General features: G+C 31.4%; 3 protein-coding genes across 4 annotated transcripts; 1 reads left to right on the top strand and 2 right to left on the bottom strand.

The window, feature by feature from the left end:
• Positions 1-372: 372 nt before the first annotated feature.
• LOC125842407 (transcription factor bHLH157-like) lies at positions 373-6,078 on the bottom strand. 2 transcript variants are annotated; one of them, XM_049521707.1, is made up of 10 exons: positions 5,439-6,078; positions 4,397-4,486; positions 4,032-4,140; positions 3,868-3,909; positions 3,711-3,770; positions 2,057-3,403; positions 1,564-1,665; positions 1,333-1,467; positions 1,099-1,230; positions 373-1,002 (listed from the first exon to the last, which is right to left on the bottom strand). In XM_049521707.1, the coding sequence occupies exons 1-10, from the start codon at positions 5,534-5,536 to the stop codon at positions 805-807; spliced, it is 2,313 nt and encodes a 770-aa protein (XP_049377664.1). In that variant the 5' UTR covers positions 5,537-6,078; the 3' UTR covers positions 373-804. The 2 variants fall into 2 exon arrangements, with proteins under 2 accessions (XP_049377664.1, XP_049377665.1); XM_049521708.1 differs by having other exon boundaries at positions 1,333-1,464; positions 5,439-6,076.
• Positions 6,079-15,360: 9,282 nt separating this feature from the next.
• LOC125842372 (uncharacterized) lies at positions 15,361-20,971 on the top strand. The gene is made up of 3 exons (XM_049521651.1): positions 15,361-15,731; positions 17,082-17,230; positions 20,584-20,971. The coding sequence occupies exons 1-3, from the start codon at positions 15,546-15,548 to the stop codon at positions 20,720-20,722; spliced, it is 474 nt and encodes a 157-aa protein (XP_049377608.1). The 5' UTR covers positions 15,361-15,545; the 3' UTR covers positions 20,723-20,971.
• Positions 20,972-24,233: 3,262 nt separating this feature from the next.
• LOC125843252 (dof zinc finger protein DOF4.6-like) lies at positions 24,234-26,442 on the bottom strand. The gene is made up of 3 exons (XM_049522463.1): positions 26,209-26,442; positions 25,032-25,559; positions 24,234-24,752 (listed from the first exon to the last, which is right to left on the bottom strand). The coding sequence occupies exons 1-3, from the start codon at positions 26,230-26,232 to the stop codon at positions 24,300-24,302; spliced, it is 1,005 nt and encodes a 334-aa protein (XP_049378420.1). The 5' UTR covers positions 26,233-26,442; the 3' UTR covers positions 24,234-24,299.
• Positions 26,443-26,926: the final 484 nt, after the last annotated feature.

Below are 26,926 nucleotides of genomic sequence, written 5' to 3'. Positions count from 1 at the left end.
GTTTTTGTTTGTGGTAGAGTTCGTACTCGTGACATGCACCTAACCACAAATCACAAGCTACGCTCTTATCATTAGACCAAAGCCTGGAAGGCATAACCATGATCTATCAAGTTTCAAAATTTGTTTTCTTTCCCTATGTGCAGACCTAAACTGACTCATCTGTACCAAGTTAAAACTTTTACATAAATTTTGAGTCTCACAGCCACATGTATAAACAAAAAAAGTATTTTCAGGCACTTCGTTTAGACGAGGTGGTTCGATTAGTTACAAAATTATAGACTGCAGTGAAATGAACTAGCAATCTTTGAAGAACCAAGAAGATAAACAAAGATCTTGATGGAGGGTCAGCAAGGTGATGCGTGTCTTTATATGTCAAGCAAATACTAATGTAATAACATTTCTCAGTAATTCATGTTTCATAGTTAGTTACAGAAGAAACAACAGAAATTGGAAAAGTAAAATCAGAATGTAACCTTTAACTACCTAGCTAGTCAGTCAGCTTCAACATATAAACAAACTATGCAAGAGAGAAAAAGAAATTTCTTCGCGTGTTCTAAGGGGTAAAAAGGAGCAATCTTGAAAAGAGAAAAACTCTTTGAGACACCTTCCTCTCAATATGCTCCTTTGCCGTGTTCTATGACACCACAAACAAATCCTGGAAGTTGTTTGAAAAAACGCCTATGCACCCGAACAAGTTTGCTTCACTAGGCATTCAAGACGAAATCAGAAAATGGCACATTTCCTTGTCTGGAAGTGTCAGCTAGCTAGTTGTCCTTCTAAAAAGAATAGAAACTGCAATTTTTGCTATCTTACACATCGGATTGTTTCAGGTAAGCAGCCAGATATCGGCACAGCAGAGTTTGGACAATCATTTATTAGAGTATTCCTTCCACCGGATGTATACTGAAGCTGATTATTCAGACCAACTTCACTAGCACTTGTCAAGTGTAAAAGCTGAACAAGAGATGAAAAAATCTCGTGTCTTGTTACTAGCCGGTTACCCTGCATGGAAAATTGGAATATTAAATTGATGAAAACAGCTCAAAGGAGAAGTGAAGTGACTTATTTATTGATGTCATTTTCCAGTTAAGTATTTACCTCAGCCTTAACAACAAAGTGTGCCCACATCTTTGTCTCGCGAGACTCCATCACTCCCTTCAATATGTTCAAGCCAAAGCCTCGGATTATATCTACCATCTCCAGAAAGAAGCCTTGTTCATTGCACAGTATCTGAGCAAAAGAGTACACATAGTATCATATGTTAGATAAAGTTTCTATCAAGACCTGGCTAAATGACTAGATTCATCGGCAACAAAAAAATCCATTACTTACTTCTATAAGCATTTGACCAGGTGTACTAAGGTCCTCAACTATCAGCGGACAAACCATTGTTTGATCACCAATTTCACATGCCCATGTAACTCCATTACCATTAGACTTGGAGTTTAACCGAGTTTTTGAATCCTGCTAGTTGATAAACATGTTATAAATTAGTACTGAGAAGCATGTCTATCTTTTTAACTGCTAAAACAAGTCAAATCAATCAAAGTGATTGATTATTACCTTCAAACTTTCAGCCTTTTTGAGTCCTTCGGCATGTTTAGTGACACCTTGCAAGAAAAGCAAGTGCTTTACAGTTCTGTGTAATAAGCGATCAATGCTCATCTGCCATAGAAACAACTTAAATATGAGTTCTTCGTAGCAATACTAAGTGCGGAAGCACCTTCCATGAAATCTAAATGTTATTTCTTTCTGTTAGTATTAAGCAAAAGGCATAATACATTAACATATACTCAAACTTGGTCTCCACTAACTACTAAACACTCTAACTCGTCCCCACTGTATCTGGTGCACACTCGACATTGACTTGGCACATAAATTTTGGAGGTGTCGAGATGATCATTTTGTAAGTTGGAGTTTTAATAACGGATATGAGTTGAGGTATCTAGATGTGCATACTCAAAGTTGGAGTGCTTACTTGCCATGCGAGGCCAAGTTTAAGTGTGTGTTTATGTAATACACCTAAGAAAAAACATAGAGAGTTTGGAGACAATACCTTCTCCCCATTAGGGATGAGCCCTCGCAACTCTGAAAGACGTTCATAGATCAGCTGCCGATCTTTAGGAATAGGCCGAGTCCCTGGTTTAGCCTTCTTCTTGGTAAGCTTTGAGGATTTTTCATTGCCTTTGCAATCATTGATGCTACATCTGTCTCCAATTAATGTACTTGCATCCAACTTTGTCATGACCTCACTCTTGGCTTCGAGGTTGCTTGTCCCATCTAGACCACATTCAGGCTGCACCAACTTTGTATTCTTATCAAAGCTAGAAAAACCAAGGGGCTTTTGAAGATAATTGCATCCTGAAGAACTTTCAATTCTTCGTCTCTTATTTGTTTCTGACAACTGTCCATCGGAAACAGATCCAGCGAATGAATAAGAGCTGCTCGAGGCACCATCCAGAAACTGGTCTAGTCCCAGTTTGGAGAATAACCTGTTAGCTGGCCTGGACCTGAGTTCATTAGCATTACTATAGGTCCATCCAGAGTTGGAAGTGCTAACAACAGGGTTCGAAACATCACCCCAGTTACATGGTTTTTTAGAATCATGCTTTACACCAACCAAATTAGTCATTTTCTCAAAGGGAGACATGTTTGAACAGTTTGCTTTTTCAACAGTTTCAAAGGCGTTGGTGATAGAACTTTGAATTGAAACAGAAGCATCACTGTCTGAATTGAACCTAAACTGCTCATTTATACCAGCAGAGGCTGAGATGATTCCCGTCGTATCTAATATGTTATCATTGATAGTACTAACTACTCCATCATTCCCCTGGTTGATGGGACATTGAACGATATATCCATTTAGAGGGCCAGTAGTATCCTCATTTGCAAATACTCCAAATCCACCTAAGGAACCAAATGTTGTGCTCTCATGAAAGCTTTGAGTTGCACCTGTGCCATATTCAAATTGGTTTGTCCCCGTGGGAAGGACATAACCAAAATCTTGTATGCTCATATATGATGGGAGATCTTCCCAGGTTGACGTCAAAGAGGAATCGTGGAAGCCGGTAAACAACCCAGCAGATGGGAACATTGCTTGCTGTAGTTGAGTATCAAATTGGCTGCTGCAATTATTGAACTGATTCACATCCTGAAACTGGTTTTCACTCAAAAATGTTGTAGCTACATCAGAATTCATTATCTGACTTTCCGCATTGCATGTTACCGATTGAATGAGCTCTTCTAGAAAACATGATTCCTTCATCAAACTTTCATTGTTTGCAGTTGGAAAAACAGTGGAATTCACAAAATGCAGATTCTCGCAGATTGATGAAGTCGGTGACCCTCCTATCCCCTGGAAAAGTGTTCTTGCTTGATCCACAAAACATGTGCTCTCTTGAAGCTGCAGAAAACATAAACAAATAAGTAGACATACAAATTGTTTGTGCAAGGACTTGAAGCAATCAGAGTCTGACGATGTGATCTCATGGTTTGATCAGTAAAGGAATACTCGAGATGCTATGCCAACATCTTGAGCATTCAGTTACTTATATACAGCAGCACACGCATGAACATGATTAGGAACCATTCAACTTAAGAAAATACAAGTTAAAGTTTCAAAAGTTGATTAAACTAGTATAGATTAGTGAGCCTACGGTAGTAGTGAATGCCTACAACAACATATTGTGATTATAGACATTACTGCTAACCTTATTAGTAGAACCAAATTGCAGAACACCCAGTGGTTCGACAGATATTACAGCAATTGTCTGCAAAATAACAAGAAAATCATTTGTTACAGAGTGAAACCAACATTAGCAGGTGGTGGAATTGAAAAATGCAAACTAAGAACTACAAAAAAAGTACCTTGATCCCTGCTGAAAATTGTTGTTCAAACTCATTATCATCCTACAAAAATGAAGTTACAATTGCCAGGTTTAAAATTAGTAAATCCTCTTATTAACTCACAACTTTCCCAAATAGAAAGTCCAAGCAAGTCTTCTGTGGAAAGCAAGGAAACAAATTATTACCAGGAGTAAGTTGGAATTATGAGATGATCCAATGGAGATCTGCCTTTCATGATTAGCAGCTGAAAACATCCATTTATGTTTCTTAGTAAATGCTGTTTGGCCAATCATCCTGTAAAAAGTCATATCATCAACATTATAATTATGAAAACTTGTTACAAATTAAAGTATATCACAATTGAACTCCTCCCTCCGTTTCAATTTGTTTGTCTTACTTTCCTAAAGAGTACATTTTAATTTCAAGATTCAAAAGTCTTTTTTGCTTTCTTAAACCCCGTGTCAAGTAAAATCGGACAAACAAATTGAAATGGAGGGAGTACTACATATGTAACTGGATTTTCTGAAAAAGATTTCAGTTTGCAGCATACCCTCGACCAAGAATATGGACTTGCAGAAGCATTTCATCAATCACAGATCCCATTTGTTCCTCATAGTATGCATCTTGCAATGTTAATAATCTGTCATGCAGAAGATTTGTTAAAACTTTTCCAAAATGTAAGTCTTTTTTTTCTTCTTATAACATATTCAAGAACATCAAATAGAAATAGAAGAGTAATAACCATTTATGTGACAAAAGCAAACTCTTTTTTTCCTTCAAGATTTTTAATTTATTTTTTTTCAATTTAACATATGGAAATGAACTTCAAGTCACAAATATTTTATCTTTCCTCTAAATTTATAATGCTGTAATTCCATCAAATCTATTGAACATGACAAAACCAATTTGAATTTGAGATAATATTATATTTTCCTTAACATATGAACAAGGACAAGAAAAGGGAATATGGTCAAAAAGGGGATCAAGGAATTAAATAAACTTTTTGATCCAAGATATATGTTTCATGTCATTTTCTATTAGGAAAAAAACAGTGCCTAGGAATAGAAAAACAATAAACTAAGCTCTAGTTTCACCATAAATTTTGAACTTACGTTTTGACATGTTTTTTACCTGAAATAAATGATCTTTTATGAGGAAAGTATCAAAAATTCAAAAACTATTCCGAGCCCGATTTAGGGACCTTGAAAATATTTGAACATCAAATTTCAACAATGAAACAGATATCAAAAGATAATTTTTTTGAATTATTCCCAAAATGTATGGTAAAAGTTAGCTAGGTAGTACCATATTGTATTATTTGTTCAACATATGAATCCAAAACCATAGAGAAGCACAAAGAGTTGCAAGTCATAAACATGGGATGAGAAAAATCAAAATTTTCACTAAAAATAAAAATAAAAAAGTAGTTTGAAAGAAAAGAGTACTTTAAATGAGTGAGGAAAAAGGACCTTCATCACAAACATTTTTAAAAAACTACATAGGGAACAAGAAAACAAAAGGAAGTAAAGAGAAAAAGTAAAAGAGAAGAGAAAAATAGTGAGAATGACAGAAAGAGAGAAAAAAAAACTTACAAAGAATTAGTCTGATCAAATCCCCAGAAAACTCCATAAGACCATCCATGGCTTCTACAAAGGCTCTTGAGTGTCTCTTTTGCCATAGAATCACACATTTTACCCTAAAGAATGCAACTTTGCAGCAAAAGCAAATCTTGGGTGTATTTTTTTCAATGTTTAAACAGCAAAAACTTCATTCACTTGCAAAAAAGCAGCAGTCTTGGAGTCTTGTGCTTCCCAAAACCAACCAAGAAAGCAACTTTGCAGCAAAAACAAATCTTGGGTGTTTTTTTTTTCACAGTTTACAACAGCAAAAACTTCATTCAATAACAAAAAAGCAGCAATCTTGGAGTCTTGTGCTTCCAAAAAACAACCAAGAATGCAACTTTGCAGCAAAAGCAAATCTTGGGTGTGTTTTTTTCACTGTTTAAACAGCAAAAACTTCATTCACCGGTAAAAAAGCAGCAATCTTGGAGCCAAAAAAGTAGAACACTCCCAAAAAACCAAAAAAAATATAATAAAGTTTTGAGCTTGGAGAAGAATTTTGGTGGGACTAATGAGATAGAAGATAGTTGAGGTCTTGTTATATACTATGTTTAAAGATAATCAAAAATAGAGATTGGAGAGAGAAGAATGTGGGGTGGGGGGCAAAGAGGGGACTAGTCTTGACTCTTGTCTATGCAAAAGAGTAAATATAAAGACCAAATTAGAAACTATTTGGACATATAAAGGAACACATTTTCCTTTTTATTGCTAAGCATTTACTATGTTTTGTCTTTTCTACTATATGAAAGAATTCTTTTCTTTTGTATAGTAAGATCGGAAAAGGATTAAAAATACCTTTAATGTTTCAAATGGAGGATGATATTTGAAGCTAAATGCAAATGGAAGTAGAAAATTAATATATATGATCTGAAGTAAACCTCAGATGTAGAAAAAAATACTTCGTGTACACATATATATTTAGTGTACAGACATCTCATAAACAAAACATTTATCGACCAAAAACAAGAAGGTAAAATTAATATGTATATTTTATTGTTACGATACGATAAGTTGTTTTGAGAAATTTTACAAAAAATAAATCTAAATGGTGAAGAGAGGTCTTTTTCTCTCCTGTATAGAAATTTATCAATAAACTAATTTGAGAGTTCTTGAGCTAAATATCAGCTAGTTAAAATGGTGCGAATGCATAAATGTATTTAATGGTAGATTTTTTAGTAAAGTATAAATCGTAAATTGCATTAATATGATTATCTTCTGCAAACCCAAATAAAATCATCTTGATAATGTAGCATAATTGTCAAACATAATTAAGGGCATTGATTTCTTGAGTTTATAAAAAATAAATGTTGATTTTAATTAGGATTTAAGTTATATTATTGTTTGCATATTCTTTTATACTATGAGCAAATTTTAACCTTTAAGTGTCATTTTTTATCGAATTATCAAGAGATGCTTGTCAAAAAATTTACTTATAATTACCTAATAAATAATATGATTGTGTAATTATTAAAACTTAAATGTTATCATATGAATGTATTTGCTTTCATTAGACATAAATTTATCGGAAATTTACAATCCATATTGATCTGTTCTTGCTTTAGAATAAAGAAAAAAAGTATTTGAACAACATGCATAAATATTATCCAAAACTAAGTTAATTTTATAAATAATTACGTGTTAAGTTGAAGAGCTTAAACTAATACTCCAGTAAATAGTTGATATATTTCATAAAAAGATGTTGATAAAATATATAAAGACGCCAATTAACCCATACTCATTCGATGTGGAACTTAACATCTTCGTCATGTCTAGGATTGGACTAGATATTTGAAGCGCGAATAATTTAATATAGGAGATCATATATCAATAAATAATAAATCGAACTGGACCTAACAAAGTATGTAAATGTTAATATACTTTGAATCTAACTTAATCCCTCTAAAATCACATTACCAAACTAAATATTACGATCGATTTTATATAACGATTGATTAAGTATGATGCAATTTCCTTTCTCATTTTATTTAGCAAAGATCAGAAAAGTCATTGACACTGAAAACAAATGAATTATGATGGATTAATGATAACGTATTTTTACTCTTTTACCTCAGTAAAAGTAATACCGCAGTCAAAAACCTAGTGAATTAAACTCAAAAAATTTACTTTTGTCTTTGTCTAGCTAATTTCACTTTTGATTACTCCATCATTTCATTATATATACTCATTTTACTTTTTCTGGATAGGTTGTCAACCCTTTTCTACTCTTTTCCTTTTTTTCTTTGCATAAAAAGTTGTGTGTTGATAAACACGAATTAATTCAAGATTTGAAATTTATATATTTTGAATTTTAACAAATAAATGAAAATTATAACGATATTCAATATAATATATATATATATATATATATATATATATAAATTAACTTTATATATACAATATAATTTTCTGAATTCATTGAACCTCTAGCTCCGTACACCCATGGTAAATGGTACATATTTTATTGCCTTCTTGGTGGTAATTAAATAGCATTCCATCTTTAACTTAGTTTTGAGAACGAAATCGCTTTTAATAGAAAATACTTATGTTCAGATTGAAAAGGTTTAATTGGATCCGATCTAAAATAAATATCAGACACTAGACTGAAAAAAAGTAGAACAAGTAAGCTGAACTTTCCATACAAGTGTCCAGTACTACTATGCCACTTCTTTTCAAGGTTAAGGAAAAATCCATCCATCAAGGGGAAAAGGGAATAGAAAGTTTGTATTATAGGGTATCCAATGTTCACAATATCTAATAAAGGGAACATGTATTATATTTGTCATGATACAAAAGAAGACTCTAGTGCACAACTTATTATAAAAGGGACTATATATATATTGGTCCCCAATGCAACATCTTAATTGATCTATATAGTTTGAGAATATTGACTTAGCCACTTTGATGCTTACCCAAAATCTACTCTTCACTAAGTATTTAATTAACACTTTAAGCACACCCAAATCTAATTGATCTCCAATTTTTGTTAACCCAAATCAACTTTTTCAATTATCAATTGGCTAATGGTAATCTTTTTGTGATTTATTTTGTCATTGAGGTCAATAGTTATATTCTATTGATAGTAAAGGTGTACCTTTATCGGGTGATTTTCACAAAAGAGTGAGTTAGCTACTTTTGCGTTAGTATTTAAATATTATCCATCTGTTTTGACGACATTTGTGTGAAAATGATCCTTTTTCAATTTAACAAAAAATTTAAACTAAAATACCCTTAAGTTGAGTGGTAGAGATGGCAACAAGAGGAATCATAGTTGGTAAATTGTAAAATGCAAGTCTTAATAATCGGTATAACTTCATGCATGCTATATTCGACCTAGTTAAAATGATAGAATATTCATTTCAAAGCTACAAACAAAGAAAAAAATATACATTTTAGAAAGGTGACAATATGCAAATTATAATAAATCGACAAAGAATCGTATTATATTCAATCTAGCTATATATATAGATATATGTCATCTCTAATACTTATCGCATGAACCTTGACATAGACAGAATATTAGCATTACTCAACATATATAACTTTAACATCCTTGTCACTCTACATGGCAATAATAAGTAACCCTAACTAGCAGCCTTACCAAATATTTAGTGGGTAGTTGCCTAAACAAGAGAATCAAAATAAGACCCACAAATTAAAAAGGTTGGGTTCCATTTATTCTTTAGCAAATTTTATTGATCAAATCAGAACCCTTCATCTTTAGGTAACAAAGGCCTTTATATCAGCATGAATTGTGTTGTATGGTTAAGATTCATTATTCTTAATCAGTCAAAGGTCTCGAATTCAAGTTTTGAAAATAAAAAGAATTATGTTAGCACCACTCGACAAATAAATTCTGCAATATTATTGAAATTAATCTGAATTAGTCAAATTTCAATACGAATATCAAACGCAAAAGAAAAAGGGGTAACAAGGCTTATGATTCCATGTCTGCTTGAAACACCACACGCTTCATCATCACCGTTGATACCTAAGTCAACGGCATCATAAAAGTTCTCTATGCTCCTTTGTCTTTTCTAATTCCCATCATATATAATTCAATATTAAGGCAAAATAATAAATAAAAAAATATAAAGCTCATTAACTTTTTGGTAAATCATCTTAAATTTTCCTATCTTTTTCGACCTACTTTTACAAAAATATAAATTTTCACTACTAACAATGCATGCAATATAACCGGTTACAACAAATTATTATTAATAAATATTAGGTGATCGATCTATATGTTATATATTGTAGGTCAAGTTAACCTCATAATGATCAACACTATTAGGTGATATCAATCTACGTGTTATATATTTTAGGTCAAGTTAACATCATAATGATCAACACTGATCGATCTACAAAGACCAAAGGATGGTTAATTAGGTAAATATCCTTCGTCGAAAATTATATTATATATAACACAACACTTATATTAAATTTTGCACATGTCTTAGAGCAAAAAAATTAACTTCTCCACTATAAATAAAATATTTCTACAATATATGGAAAAGATAAGATTTGAGTGATATGGAATAAGATACATATGTCCAATATTTGGGTTAAATAAAGACATAATTATATTTGAAAATTTTATGAAGATTCATCTTTTTAGTTTTTAGGAAGCATAGGACCCAAAAGAAGTCTTTTCTGTTGTGCTAAATGTTAACCACAATGATCATCTCATATTATTATTTTTCTTTAATTGTACTTTACAGCTTAAATGACACTAATATTTTGGAATATAGTAATATATATTTGATTTTGCATGTTTTAGCATGGATTTTATGAAGTTGATTTAATTTTGACTTTTAATAAAAGATGCATTGGGAACCATTTCAACCATCATTGATCATTCAAAGCAAATATGTGATGACTTATGAGAAATGAATTTGTTATAACAATTTAGTTACCATTTTCATCGGGTTATTAATCGATTAAAGCTTTATGAATCACTTTATACTTGATGTAATTGCATTAATGTATAAAATTTAAACTTTAAACCTAGTACAAATATTACGAATTCCATCTTTTATATAGATAATAAAGTGAAAAATTAAAGATATATAACTTTAGAATTCAAATTAGGAATTAACCCCATGACGACTTCAAATTAATACGTGTTCATGATTTTAAGGACTAGGAATGAGGTTAATTAAAGATAATTAAATTAAATATTTAAAAAAATGGTGTGTTGACACATCCCTCTCAATGAAATCCTGCTAGACTGTGTTATACCTAGGATACAGACCATATTATATAATATATGGTCCATTATATTTTTCTTTCCTTTTATCTTACCCCAATTGTCAATTATCAAAACTCTTATTGTACAAAGTGTCACATCTTATTTTGATTTCAGACTCGATATTTGATATTTATATTGAAATTTTAACTAGTTATATTTGTATAACATCAAGCCTATTAAAAGAGAAAATACTCTTATTAAAGGGATTAGCCATCATCTTAGTATTACACTCGTCCAAACACACTTAATTTTAGAATTTTGATAGAATTAATTCGATGCATTAGTGTTGATACATCACATCCAAAATTATGTCATTATCAAATAATGCAGTTTGGGTTTTAATTTTCCTCTTTGAGAAAGACAGAGCACTATAACAAAATCAGATATTATTCACTTCTTCTATCAATTGATAATAACTGGTTAAAGTTTATTTATTTTACACACTTTTTCTTTTTATTTTTTGGTAAAAAGTAACACAGATTTATCTTTTTCTTCTTTCACTCTTAAATCTGTATGATTTCAATAGGGATATTTGCTACTGAGAGTCATTATTATAAATGTAGTATGAATATATACTATTTTGACACTATTCTTTTACTATTTTTATAAATATAATTTGAATTTTAAAAAAGTGATGAGTTTATATAATAGCCCTAAATGGTGGATCCACACTGCTTTTTTAAAATGTGGGAAACAAAAGCTGACATGAGTTCTTGACTTTGGTTGACATTTGAAAGAAAAATAAAGAGGTGAAAAGGAAAATAAAATAAAATTGGGCCATGGTTTATAAAAGAAAAAAAGGCTAATAATCCTTCTTTAATTTTTTTTGCTTCATGATTACACTTTTTATGTATGAGATTCCCTTAGGTATAGGTATACATGACTGCATCAAATTTAATTGAGTTTATGGTGTATACCATCAATTCAAATGATGTTTATTTACTTACGTCTTAAAATGTGTTGCATACTTTAACTTAATTTTCGATATTTGATTATCAAGAGTCCGGAGTTAAAAGGGCAAAAAAAATTGTCAAAAATTTCATAAGGGCACATCAAATTTTTTTTAAATCAGAAGGGCAAAATCACTCCTGACAAAGCGATTTCCCTTTGACACACCTGCAGGGATTTTGTAAAAAAGAAAAAAAAATTATATTAAAAATTGCTGCTCCTAACAACGATTTTGTCATTGTGTCAGAGAAAAATCGCTTCATCAGGAGCAATTTTGCCCTTTTGATTTAAAAAAAAATTGATATGCCCTTTTGAAATTTTTGACAATTTTTTTTTGTCATTTTGGCTCCGGACTCTGATTATCAATCCTATATTTTTTCAATAGCATATAAACTTTGAATCATTTTACTATAGTATATGAGTTTTTTACACTTAATTGAACATTTCAATTAACACCAAAGTATATCCTATTGTACACCTCTACTATAACCAAAGTATATCTATTTAACACAAAAAAAAATAGAAGTAACTCCATAAAAGATGATTTTTCTGAGATAGGGGCATTTATTAAGAAAAGTGTTGTAGGTTGTTAATGTGAGGCACTAATGAATGAATGATGAATTGGTCACAAAGTTCAAGGTTGTGTCAGGCCCATGATAATTGATAGGTCCATCAAATAATGGGCCCCCATTATCACAAACAACACAAAACCCTATATTCTCTACAGAGAATGTCTACCATTTTGCTTCTTCTTCTTTCATACAACCTCTTTTTTCTCGATTTTTTGAAAATCGTCTCTCTATTGAAAAAAAAAATTGTGTATGTTCTACATTTCTTTCATATTTTATTTATAAGATTTCAGTGAATATATTATTATTATTTATATTCTAATTATGATCTCATTTCTTTGATTTTTTTAACCACTATCTTTGAATCTTACTTTGCTTCAATATGATTTTTTTACTTACAAATTCAAATTTAATTACGCTTTCATGCAATACAAAAAAAAAAAAGTTTGTACTGTAATAGATACTTTTGTGGTGCAATTAGTGACATGTAGACAACCTAGTAATTATAGGTTTAATCAGTGGTTTTAATCCTACTAGTGGTACCTCGACATAGAAGAGTCTTTATTTGCTTCTCAATTCAGACCAAACAAGAATATATATTCTCACTGTTCCTATTTACCTGATACGTTTTTATTTTTAATCTATTTCAAAAATAATATTTTTAATAATAAAAAATAATTTAATTTTAGAATTACTTATCTACTAAACTAATAATGACACAAAAGTTATTTTTTTTTAAAGAAAAAAACTTATTTTTTAAAATTTTATATCTAATTAGAGGGAGTATCACATAAATTGAGACGGATGAAAAATAATATATATGGGACGGTTTTGCTTTTCGAGGCGTCAAATGTCGGTTATAATGTAGGCAAAAAGAGAGGGCTGGCCACAGTAAAAACTGACAATTGACACTGACTTTGTTTACTTTTTTTTATTGGGCTTGGGGCCTACAAGTAATTAGTTGGGGGTCCACTAATTGAGATGATGATGTTTGTAGTGGGGCTAATTATGGTCTTTGCAGGCTTATGATGGGATCACACACACATCATCACTTACATCCTCTATTTCTTTTTGTCTTGGTTCATTGTGGATTCGATGAATAAAATATCTCGTGTTAGCATAGTACGAAGAAGGGTCATATTTCAATAGATGTTATGCAGATATCTATTCTAATATAAGTATTAGTTATTAATTTTAAAGCTTGAATTTGTGATCTAACTTTGTGTTGCATCAAGACTGTATTCTTTTTAGTTATTGGATTCCGACCTTTCGGAGCATATAAGGGTCTTTATGAATGAAAAGATCCATTAGATAATGAGTTATTGATTTTAAGTCATTTATGTTGATTGAATTCTGATGAAACAGAACCAACAAAGTCGAGGCAAGAACACCTTCATTCCTACATAAAATAAGGAATGTACAAATGCACAACGGATCGTGTCCTTCAAGTGGCACATTGCGTTCTACCACATCATTTCAAATGAAGTTTTACCATAACATTCCGAACTTGGAAAGTTTTTGACCATTCTGTTGCTGAACATCATCCTGTCCGGTGTCTATTTATAAGCAATATTGCAAGGATAACCCAATACATGTTGAATTCCCTTCGAACGAAATAGGAAGCCCATCTTATAAGCACTATTATTGGGCTTGGTATTGGGCTTTGTTTTTTAACCATTATATGGTCCATCCCATTTGTAAGCACCACAATTTGCTAGCCTATGCTATTTGAACAACTATTACGAGTTCATTTGCTCATTAATAACTATGTATTTTACAAGTTTAAATTAATATTTGATACAGCGTTCTATAGCTTGATTTCATATGAAATAATTAATCCAATTGTATATGAAGCACAATAACTTAAATATTTTGGTTTAATAGTCAATTAGAAACAATAGAATATTCATACTTGACTTTAAATAAGGTCACAAAGTATGTAGTTTCCGACTTGCCAACTAATTAATTGATTTTTTTCTCACATAATAATTAATTGACCCCACCATTGTTGTACCAAATCAAATTTAAGGGTGGTTTAAAGAACCTTTAGTTTTTAAATTACTAAAATAAAATATAGCTCAAAGTTATTGACTTGGTTAAATAATGTCCTTTTCATTTTGTGAAAATTATTTAAAGTTAAGTCTAGAAGTAGAAAGTGGTCCATTTTCTGGTTTGGCGGTGATATTAAGTAAGTATAGTAACTCAAATAGAAATTAAATAAGTCTATTTGAGTTAAACAAGTCTTTGTACTTTTGGTTTGTAATATTCTCAAAATCCACATTTTTTAAAAAATCTTTTGAGAGGTATTGGCAAAAAAAAAAAGGGTTTACATGTTTTGAACATAAAACAAATAAAGAACGCGATCGGCTAATAAAATGCCTTTGTTTATAATTAGAAATATGAGATTCATATCTAAGAAAATTCATCTTTTAAAATACTTTTTTCTTCAAACTTTTGATCCTATAGAAAAATTTTAAATTTCAAACAAATCAGTCGACCTAGGTTAATTATCAACGAATTCCGTGAATTTTGAAAACATTTAAAGGGTAAGTAATTAACATTTTTAACTAGAAGTTTAACAAGAGAGTAAACAAGCTAATTTAGATCCAAACTCACCATACTGCAGTTCTAACACTATCCTTCAACCATTTTTTGGGTATACTTTCTTTAATATTTTTCGATAAAGTAATATTTTTTCTTAATTACAAAACAAATTATTTAGGCAAGAGAAAAAATAAATAAATCAAGAGTCAATAGTAAACCCTTTTTTCACAGAGTTTAATACTTCAGTCTATTGTCCTATTTAGGCTATTTAAAGATATCAACTTTTCGAGTTTCATATTAACTATCACTCTTTTTATATTAAATTACATCTTATGTTGAGTTGGTCTACCTATATTTAGGGACGATTGATAATAAATATTTAGCATCAAAATATATTTTTAATATAAAAAAAGTCATCGTTTAGGTAGATAAAAAATAATATATAATTGAGATATGAAACTCACAATAATAATAATTTAAATATATTTTTCATTATTTAACTCTAAAATCAAATAATACTTCATGTGTCACAAAATAAACATTGCCTTTAGCAAAACAAACATTCGTAAAAATTCAGGACATCCTACCGACCAAACCCACCGGCTATAGGCTCGTCGTTTCATATTCCTTTGATAAAAAATATACTTTGAACTCTATTTTCCAATTGCCATTTTTTTTCATCTTCAAATCAAATTGGGCGACGAAAGCTCCATATTATTATCTTCCTATACATTGGATCTCACTTTCATTGAATTTTGAAGAATTTATTGTATGGCAAATTATTATGTAACGGCGGTTCCGCCGACGGATCTGAATCGGAATACCGAGTGGTTCACGTATCCCGGTGTATGGACGACCTACATCCTAATTCTATTCTTCTCATGGCTCGTTGTTCTCTCCGTATTTGGTTGCTCCCCTGGCATGGCTTGGACCATCGTCCATCTTTCTCATTTTCTCGTATGATTCTAATTTCCTTTAATTCGGTTGGAATTGAGTAGTTCTTTGCAGTTAAATGATGATGGGTTGCTTTAAAGTAGTCAAATTTTGATAAATTATAATCAAGTTTAGTTTTTTTTGTTTAAATGGTTCTGATTAGAGGAATAACAGTTTAAATGTTTGGCTGATTGATATTCTTATGATTACATGTCTAGTTTGTTTAGTGTTTTCTGGGTTTTTGGTTCTGTGGAATTTGGAGACTTATAGTGCAATTTGGAATTGATCTGAGCTAGGTTCAGCTTTGGGTCATTGATCATTTGCTTATGTTCAATTTGGAAGTGAGAGATTCTGGGGGAAGTAGCTGGAGAAGTGGTGAATTGAAGTTCTTTTAGTATTAGTCTTGATTCCTAGATATAGTGGAAAATAATACAGCTGAGCTTTACTTTTTGTGATTGATGCGTTGTTGATTTATTGATTTAAGTCTTAGATAGTTGGACATGCCAAGTGTATCGAAAGCTATGGCCTTTTTGGTGTCTAGTATATTTGGTTTTTCCATTTCAATCGACTTCACTAGACATTATTGCTGTAGTCTCATATTGGTTGAGGGTATGGAGTTCATGGACTGTATTCTCTTTTAATGTTGGGGAATTCTCACCACTTGAACTCCCTTTTAGGATTGAGTTAGCCCATTGTTCCTATATCGGTCGACATCTCGCGTTATAGTGTCTTTATATTGGTTTCGAGAACTTTCACCACTTGAACTAGTTTTTGGAGTTGAGTTAGGTTCAGGGCCATTTTCATGACAATTATGATGTGTGCTGGATGTTCCTTGTTATTTCGTTATTTGATCACTATTGTACAGAGAAACGAGTACATTTGAAACTTGGGAGATTTTTTTAGATGTGGATGATTAATACTTCTATTAAGATTGATAATTTGAAAACTTAATTATCTCTATTACCTTTTTTGCGTCTTTTAACTCATTCTTGCTATTCTTTTCCCGTCTCATGTGTTTATTAGCAATTAACTATTATTGTTTACCTATGTTGTATGCCCTGAAAAATGTCTGTATGCATAATTCTTAGGCATATCGAACAGTCGAAGTCTAGTTGATGAGCTTTACCTTCTTCTCTTTGGTACCAATTTTTTTGTTTTGTGTTTTTTTTTTTTCTGTCCTTTATGTTATGGCATGGGAGGAAACCTTGTTATATATCTACTCTGGATTTTATCTCTTTGTGAAAGACTCTGCCTTCTCTTTTCATATGTATTTCTTATATCACTAATTTCCACTGGAAGAAGGGAACACAATTGTACATACTCCAAATTTTAGGTGTCTTTACAACGCCTTTGTATTGTCTATTTTATCTTCAGGTCACATATCAATGTTTTCACTGGAAGAAGGGAACACCATTTGCTGATGACCAAGGTATCTACAATAGGTTGACTTGGTGGGAGCAGATAGATAGTGGGAAGCAGCTTACACGCAATAGGAAGTTTCTAACAGTTGTCCCTGTGGTGCTGTAAGTAGTCAATTTCAGCAAGTTAATTGCTATTTACATTTTTAATGCTATGAACAAATTTCCTGCTTTCAAGTGTAGTTGATGTGTATATGATCTCACCAACTGGCTTGAAAAAGCTTCTAAATTTCACCGTGATGCACTTTACAACAGAGGTTCTGATCATGGTAGAGTATATATATTAGAGGGCGTAATGCTCTTAAGCTATGATTTTGTAGGCTTGATTAACTAAACTTCCAATGGTTCATTTTATACGACACTATTCTTATTTGGGAAGTTAACAATTACCGGTCCAAGAAGTCAGAAAATAGATGTAGTAGCCAGCTAGACAAAAAATATCATGGATTACTCACAAATCGATGTTATTAGCATTACGTTTATGCATAACTTCCATGGTTAATGATATTAGTCCAAGTGTTAGTTACACAAGCTTGCTTTCTGTATCTTCTTGATGTCATTTAATGAAACTCCCTTACTAAATCAAAAAAAGAAGAAGCTAGTTTGTGGAAATTTTCATTGCACTAGCATAACTAAGCTTTGACTTTTAGGAGGTCTAGAAACCAAGGGGTTGGGTTTTTATTAAGAATAAAAAATATATATGATATAATTCTTACATAACAGGCTGTAATGGAAGCTTATTCTTAATAGCTTCTTCAACAAAGCATCACCACAACCTGAGCAAATTGATCAAATCTGTTACTACTAAAAAAACTGATGATGGAGGAATCAGTGTTGAAGATGTTACCTCAGATAAATGGATAGGGTGTTGGACAAAGAGAGGGTAGCTCTAGAGGAAAGCACCTCTACCTCAACCTTAGGTTGTAGGTTCATGTCACCGCTCAACATGTTAACATATCAAAAGAAAAAAGAAAAGAGTTGATAATGTGTCTGATTAAGTGTCATATTTGGCTACCGTAAAAAAAAAGTGTCATATTTGGTTTTTCTTTCGACTCTTTTAGGGTAAAAAGAATGGTTTCACAGTCTCCTAGTGAATGGCATGACAAAGGAGGAATTAGCACATAGAATATGATGACTGAAATGGAGGTGAAGGCCAAATCGTATAAAATGGTTGTGGCACCAACAATATTACATGAGGGTGAATGTTAGCCAAGATGGATGTTTCAAGTCGTTGAAATATCTGTTTGAATTAATGTGAGTTCAGGTAAAATTAAAAATAGAATCATACGTTTTGTATGAGTGATGCCAATTAGTTGGAATTGAGGTTAATTGTTGTCAAAGAGTTAATGTCCATGTAGGGGTAAGTGTAAAATTTAGAAATCTCTAGTTCTGGAGAACCCTTAATTTGCATCATTAGAGACGAATGGATATTAAGTGTTTCATTAGCCAACTCTGGCTAGTTTTAGATTGATGCATAGTTGATTTATATACCCTAATCATATTATAGTTTAGTAGAAAGTTGGTTCTGTTTAACTTCAAGACCTACACATGACATGGTAAACCCAAACTCTGATACTTTCAGAGAAAGTGTTAGGCTGTTAGCATATTATGATTGCAGCAGGACTGCAGAAGGTATCTAGATATGCCATGGTTGAATGATTGTGCCAGGTTTCACAAGTAATTATTGAGGTTGCACAGCTATTAAGCCACTAATGAACTTCTCTCTAAGGTGAATATACAACTGGTTTGAGTTCCTAACTAATGCTTATAACATCTGATTTGTTGAGAACCCAAATGCTCCACGAGAAAAAAGACAGTTTCCCTCTGAAAGCAATAAGCCAAATTTTCATTTGATGAAAGTTAATGTTCGATGGACTTATGACACAGAAGAAAAAAAGAAATGACTGAACCTTTGATGACACAAAAATTATGATTTGTTTTATAACTGTTGGTAGTAGCTATCCCAAAGGTTTTAGAAGTTAGTTAATTATACCATTGACCCTGGAAAAATTAGCTAAATTTGTGGAATTGAAGGAGGATACTCATAGTTATGTTTGTCTAAATTCCTAATCTTTGCTCTTTGAGAAAGTTGTCTCTGGGGTACCAGGATCGAGTTGGTCTGGAATGTGGTTCTCCTCATAAGGCTTGAGTTTTTGAATGTCTAAAAAGAAAAAAGAGGGCCACATAATGAATCTTTTGAAAGCATTACACATTAATTTCCACCTACTAAAAGCGCACATTTTGCAGAGATGACTAGTTCTTTTTCAATATTCAAGGGGAAAAAATACGGATTTTTCTTGTAGTATTTTGTCAGTGGAGCAAGTTTCATAAGGTAGTTGAGTTGTATACAAGATAGTTCTCGTAGAGAGTTCAATTCTTGAAATAAAAATGGTAAAGAAAATGATGAAAGAGCATTCGACAAAATGCCCACCTTTTTGCTCGTGTAAGTAGTAAAATGATGAATCAGCACTTAAGCATCTTGATATTATTGTCAGTCTTTTATTTATGCTATGGGATTATGCACACAGCCTTGTTTGCATTGCTGCATAGTTTTTTTTAATAAAAATTTCTACATTTTGAAAATTGTCTTGGATAATGAAGTGCAATATGAACTGTCAAATTCATTATTCATGCATATAAATGTTCTGAGACTAATATGTTGTAGACAAAGCATGTTATATTTGCGTTTTGATTTCTTCAACATGTCGGTTAAGTGGCTGCTCTATGTATCTTTCTTTAACATAATTTCTGGCTGTGCTTTGGGAGATGGGGTTTCTTACTGAGTCATTTAAGAAATTTTCTTTAGCGGTTCATCAGAATAAGCTTCACAGGATTTGATGGGAAGGGAGTAGGAGGGAGGAAGTTTGTACACGTTCGGCTTGGTTTGAGCTAGTGGGTTCTTTCTTTGGGGTGGAGGGGTTGGGGTGTTGTGGTTGGCATGTTTATTGCTTCCCTATCTGAAATATGTATATCGAAAATAATTTTGCCGCATTTGCTTATTCATTTCATCCTTTTTTTTAATCAGTGATGACACTTTCTCTTCTCCCCTCGTTTTACTTTCCTAGATATTTTGAAGTACTTTCTAGACTCTTAATGAGGTGAATGTAAGGCATACGGTTTGGTAGCTAATCAAACAATACTGGGTCTTATTAATGATACACTAGCTTATGCACTGTCACTTAAAAAGAAATTATTGAAGGCTAGCTAAGGCTGAAGCTCAGCAATGGTGTTCTCATTTATTGTACCAAGAACCAACTACTACTGCAACTTTTGTATTAATGATGTTGTAGGACATTGATTTGTTTGCCATTCACCTTGCCTGTGGCACCATCTACCCGACGATCCTCTTTCTTCTTCCCCTCTACAGAAAACGATTCTTTATTTTACTATACCTCTTTATTATCCCCTTTTGTGATCAGCCTTTTCAGTGGTGTTCTCATACTTGTTTCTTTTCGCAGCTACTTGATAGCCTCCCATACAACTGATTATCAACACCCCATGCTGTTCTTCAACACAATAGCAGTTTTTGTACTGGTCGTTGCCAAATTTCCCAATATGCACAAGGTTCGTATTTTCGGGATAAATGCAGATCAATGAGCTTGGGTTCAACTGAATACATACCACAGAAAGAAGGGAAAAAAAGTACTAATTGATTTGCTTTTAAGCATCATGTGTAAAACTGGGATGTCCCTGTACAGATGCAAGAACTGGAAAGGGTATATCATTATTTTGTAAAAGAAATCAACATGTTCTCTCTTTGTGGATAATTTTTTTCTTGTAAAAACTGTTTGTATGAGAATGCTGGAATATCGGTTGAGTTATGATATTTTTCCTGTTACAACTCAATATTCTTGAATCGTATCCGATCATGTGCTTTGATAATATTTGAAGAAATGACCTTAAATCATAGTGTACTGATCCCTAATCGAACTATTGGTTTCGGGTGAAGATTATAAGCATAAATCTGTCACCCTCAACTTATGTATTATAATTCTCGAAATGTCATTTTCAAAATTTTACTTCTAACTTTCTCTCTATTCTATTTTCGTCATTCGTCTTTTCCAGAAACCAAAAAAGGACTAACAGAAAATGTTTTAATTCATGAAAAAAAGTGAAAAGTTTAGATGAAAAAGGCAGCATTTCTGTCAAGATAAACATAAATTTCATGAGATAAAAAAGATTCATAAATGTTGCAAAAACTTTTTGTTGTTTTTATTATCCAACTTCCACAAGGGGAAATAAAGGGAAACCTCCTAAAATGGCCAGAAAGAAAACGACCCACACATTAAAGAAAAAATTTAGCCATTTCAGGCTTTTATTCTCCACTAGTAAAAGTAATTAACAATTCTTCAAAAAAGCATACTGTAAAATAATTTAAATATATAAAAATTTGCGGACTTTTTTCCATTCATTATATTGTTTTTGTCTTTTAACCATTTAATATTTGATTCAATACTAAGCGGCAAGCGCGAGTCATCACCTCACATTATTAACTATGTGAGTCGATTGAAGCTTATCATTTAGAGTAAGGAGAAATTAAAATTGTTTGAATCACGGTAACATAGATGTTTTTGTTGTTCGTAGACATCCGATGATGTCAATTGATGTCGAATGAATCTTGAGTCTAAGTCTAACTCAATCTCAGAAGATAACTTATAAAGAAAAGATTGCCTAAACTCATATGAAGAGAAGTCGAAGGGCCCATATCTCTTAGCCGATGTGGGAGACTCAACAATTGGAGCTAGTCGTAACAAAATTTCTGTAGATGAACCTGAGAGAGAATTATTATTAAAACTTGTAATGATCCGTGAAAATTTATATGATCACACCTCAAAACTTTTCTTTATCCTTAAAAATGATCACGAGAAATTCGTATAGTTGATTTGAAGTTGTTTCAGATTGAACTATAGTTATTATAACATGATTAATCATCATCAAAAGATTGGAAATAGAGTGATTTTTTTGCAAAAGATTTATATATTCATAAAAATAATATATTAATTGAAAAATGTAGTGAAGTGGGAGTGATTATTCCTTTGCACGATTATCGAGGGGAATGTTTGTGGATCCCACATTATGACCAAATAAAATTAAAGATTGTCAGATCTTTTTCCTATGTTTTTTATAATAATAATAATAAAAGAACATGCGCATTGGCTACAATTATCATTTGGCCAGCTTTTTCTTCATTATATAGAGTAATCAACAAGGGAGAGGGCAAGATGGGGTGGGGGGGCGGGGGGGGGGGGGGGCTACTAAGTACATATTTTGTAAAAGAATTTTTTTACAAATATACGTGATTTAAATCAAAATTACTGAATTTTTCTAAAAAAGTAAAGGAGTATGTCTTTTAACATTTTCTACATTTTAGAGCAAAAAATGTTTTTTCCTAGTTCAAAAAATAGAGAAAAAGTTTGGCCTCCAAAGCCAATGGTAATAATACATTATAAATAGGGATTGTTGAGGGTGAACCAGAAAAAAGATTAGGTTAAGTCAAATCTAAGTGATGTATGTATGTTAGAAATTTAAATCGCATCATATAAAATATAATATTTAAATAAATATAATAGAAAAATCATTTCACATTTCATTAAATCTAAATCTTGATTAAAATTAAAGAATTCTGTTTTGATAATATGTTATGTGTCGAAAATCTATCAACAATAATCTCTCTATTCTATTTTTTAGAGTGAAATGTATTATTGTTATTTAATCAAAAGCATATACATTATTATAATAATTGTCCAAAATCCTTGTCCCTAGGAGATGCTCAAGGCTTTTAAGTCATTTACAGCCATTTGAAGTGAATCAAAACCTGACAACCTTAAAAGCCATCTTGAAAAATGTGTAAAATAAAATAGAGATAAAACAGTATAATATAAATAAAAAAATAATCAAATTATTAGCAATTTGTTATANTTTTGTCAGTTCAAGTGTTGATTGTTTTTCTAACTACTATGTTTCCCCCATTTAGGACAAAGTTAGGCAGACTATTGGAGAATTAAGTTTGAGTTTGCAAATTCATGTAGATTTAGTAATCTCGCTAGATTTTGAGAGAATGCAATTTTTCTTTAGATTATTAGATAGGTTATTTGTGTAGGTAACGGGTTGGGTGGGTTAAATGGGTAATGGGTGGATATTTGAATTTTGGGTTAATTATTTGGTCAAATCGGGCTAAGCCGTAGGATTGCGCCACGTGTACCAAATAAGACTTCTATTATAGTGAGGGGTAAATGTGCACTGCTTTTTGGACGGCAAGGGCATTAGTGAACGAAAAGTATGACGGAGGGTATTTGTATACCATTTATGATAGTTCGGGGGTATATTTGTCCTTTTTCCCTTTAATCAAAAGCATATATATTATTATAATAATTGTCCAAAATCCTTGTCCCTAGGAGATGCTCAAGGCTTTTAAGTCATTTACAGCCATTTGAAGTGAATCAAAACCTGACAACCTTAAAAGCCATCTTGAGAAATGTGTAAAATAAAAATAGAGATAAAACTGTACAATATAAATTTAAAAAAATCAAATTATTAGCAATTTGTTATATTCATAAATTAAGCTGCAAAAATGTACTTGCATAAATAGCTCAAATAAATTAATTAAGTAGTAAGTCTCTCAAAGCTCAATATTACAAACTTAAAAATCATACAATATAATACATTTATTTTTTTTCTAATAATATGACATAGAACAATTAACACTAGTAGAATATTGTGCCCTCCAAAAAATTTGGGCTAGATTTCTTCTTCCACAATATTTTCTTCACAATATCCCATAAGCTTCACATAATTACTTCCCACCAACTAATATAATTCAAAGTAAATTAATGACAAATTACAATACTAAAAAAATTTTAAAAAAAAGATTTAGGAGAAATGAGAATTACTTTTATCCTATTGAAGTTAGTTTTTGAAGAAATTAAAATCCAAACAAACCCCCACCAATAAAGTACACTACAAGAAAATCACAAAATAAACAAACATAAATCAAGATTAATTATAGTCTAGTGATATCAGTGACAGTCTATGTCACGTAATAAGCATGTTCGATTCTCACTATACCCTTCTCACTTTCCTAATCCCCCAGTATGATCGTAATTATTTTATTTTTTTTAAAAAAAAAAAAACCTTAACTAATAAACTATATAATATAAGGTTTTTTTTTTGTTTGTTACCAAGATCCTCCTCCTCCTCCTAGCATCCCATTCCAATATCCATTAGTAGATTGATCTCCAAGACTAGGCTCATTAGCACCATCACTTGTGTTATTTGAAACTTGCTTTAAACCTACAAAAGGAAACAAAAATCTTCCATTTGCATTTGTCTCTTGAAGATTATTGTTATTTCCATAGCTACTATGATGAACATTATTTCCAAGTCCATGATCCAATGAGAAATTTAGAGATGGCATTAATGAAAATCCAGATGAGTTGTATACTGAATTTGGCATTGTCATATTGAACGAATTATTATTCAACCCTCTCGAAGTGATCCCATTAATCAACTCCATCGCCGAAAGTTGAGATGGAGAAGAAGCTGAAGAAGAAGAAGATGGAGGAGGAGGAGGCAATGTTGAAATATTCGGACTATTGTTGTCCTTGTTACTCCCATCATAATTTGGTACCTGTTCAACATATAACATAACATAACATGAAAAATCTGTAACGTTACTTGTACACTAACATATATAAACGTACCATAGAGACTCTACAATGAACGATATATTATTGTAACTTGAATAGTCGAGTAGTAACTTTACTAAAACTTGGTGTTGTGTTAACTTGTATATACTAACACATATAAACGTACCATAATTAAAGACTCTACGATGTACAAAATTAATAAAGAAGTATACTCCTATTAATTTTGACCAAATAATTTTGAAAAAAAAAATCTCAAATACCTGAATTAGCTCAGTAATAGTCTTGAAATCAGATGAAAATCCCAAATTGAGATCTTGGCTTGCTTCATGGATAATCTTACTAGGGCTTTGATCATGATGATGTTGAGGTATAGAAGTATCAGGTCGATTTCCAAAATGCCTTTCTGGATATTCCTCGATATTATTGTCTCGTTGTGGTGGAGGAGCAACCAAATTATCAGGAAGTTTTTTATTATTTACTATAACATGATTATTATTTGAATTATAAGGAGAAGAAGATTTCTTATTTTTTCTTGAACCACCACCAACAGGAATGTTCCTAAGAGATCCACCTTCAGTCCAATATCTTCTACAAGTCTTGCAAAAATACCTTGGTTGAGAAAGACTATAGTTGTTATAATAACAAAACTTTGTGTTTGTTGAATTGCATCTTGGACAATTCACAACTTGGTCTTTTTGTGGTCTAACTAATTTCCTTTCAACACAATTAGGTTTTGATGAACCATTTGTGTTTCCTATTATATCTTCCATTGGCTTCACCACTATCTCCTATAACAACAAAAGGCAAGTTACACATCTGACTAATCGATCAACTAAAAATAATTACATTCACTAGTTTATAAACATACACTATTTTTTTAATCTATATTATGTAAAATCATACATTAATACACAATAAATATATATTTCCTGGCTAATATTTTGATGAACGGCTATTTATGCCAATTTTCCAACAAAAGAGAAAAAGAAAATTAAAGCAATAGACAACATTAAATTTTGATTGATCTATAATTTCAAAAGTGCTACGCTTTAGTTTAAATCTTAGATCTGCCTCTAAATTTTACTATCTATATATCAAAAACAACTACTACAATAGCTAGTAATAAACACCATAAAGATTTTTGGATGAGTGCTTTGTACTTTATACTTGTAACTATAATAACAAAAGAAAATTGATCTTTTTCACTTTCTCAAAAAAAAAATTATAATCACATACATAGAACAAAAAAGAAAAAAAAAGTGTAGAAACATAAGAGTGCTACATATTATATGATGAAAATCAAATAACTAATGGAAATTAAAGAAAAAGTAGGGAAATCATCATCTTTCTCAAAAGTAATGCAAATTTCTAGCTACAAAATTTAAAACTATAATCCAAGAAATTATAACTTAAAAAAAGAATTATGTATTGTAATACCTGAGGCCATTGAGCAGTATCCATGGATGATGATGAAGAAGTAGAAATTAAAGAAGAAGCAAAAGGAAAAAATTGTGTTTTTTTTTGGAGTGAAAAAGGAAAATGAGCAGCTTTATGAGCAAGTGGTTTTAAAAGCAGAAAAAAAGGAATGTTTGAGAGGGTTTGTGGATGCAGTATTGTGTTGCTTTATGTTTGTGTGGGAAAAGAGAGAGAATGAATGAGTGAAATGATATTATTATTTTTATTGACGTAGATCGTAATGAGATGATTGAGATTTCTTCACTTTTAATCAAATGAGATTATCATGTAGTTTTTGGCTTTTGATATTTTACCTTATGTTGTTTAATATGTTTAGGTGGTCGCACTTTATTGTTGATATTATGATTATTTGTATATATATGTTTCACACTATTTTTCTATTAGTTGTCATGTTTTTTCTTTACTTTCATTTTTTCATTTTATTACTATTTTGATTTACTTTACTTGAGTCGAGTCTTTCAGAAACAGTTTATCTATCTCCAAGAGATAGAAATAAGGTGTTGCATACATTTTATCCTTCTCCGACTCTATTTTATGGGATTTCATTGAATATGTATTATTGTATCAAAAGCATTGCATTAAAAAATAATCTTGCAATGCATAAAACTGTATTTGTCACATTCTAATGAAAATATTGGAGATCGGATGAGAAATAAAAAACTATTTTTTTCTTTAACTT

This window comes from Solanum stenotomum, chromosome 10 (genome assembly GCF_019186545.1).
Source record: "Solanum stenotomum isolate F172 chromosome 10, ASM1918654v1, whole genome shotgun sequence".
Classification (NCBI taxonomy): Eukaryota; Viridiplantae; Streptophyta; class Magnoliopsida; order Solanales; family Solanaceae; genus Solanum; species Solanum stenotomum.
This window is presented reverse-complemented; position numbering and strand designations above follow the sequence as displayed.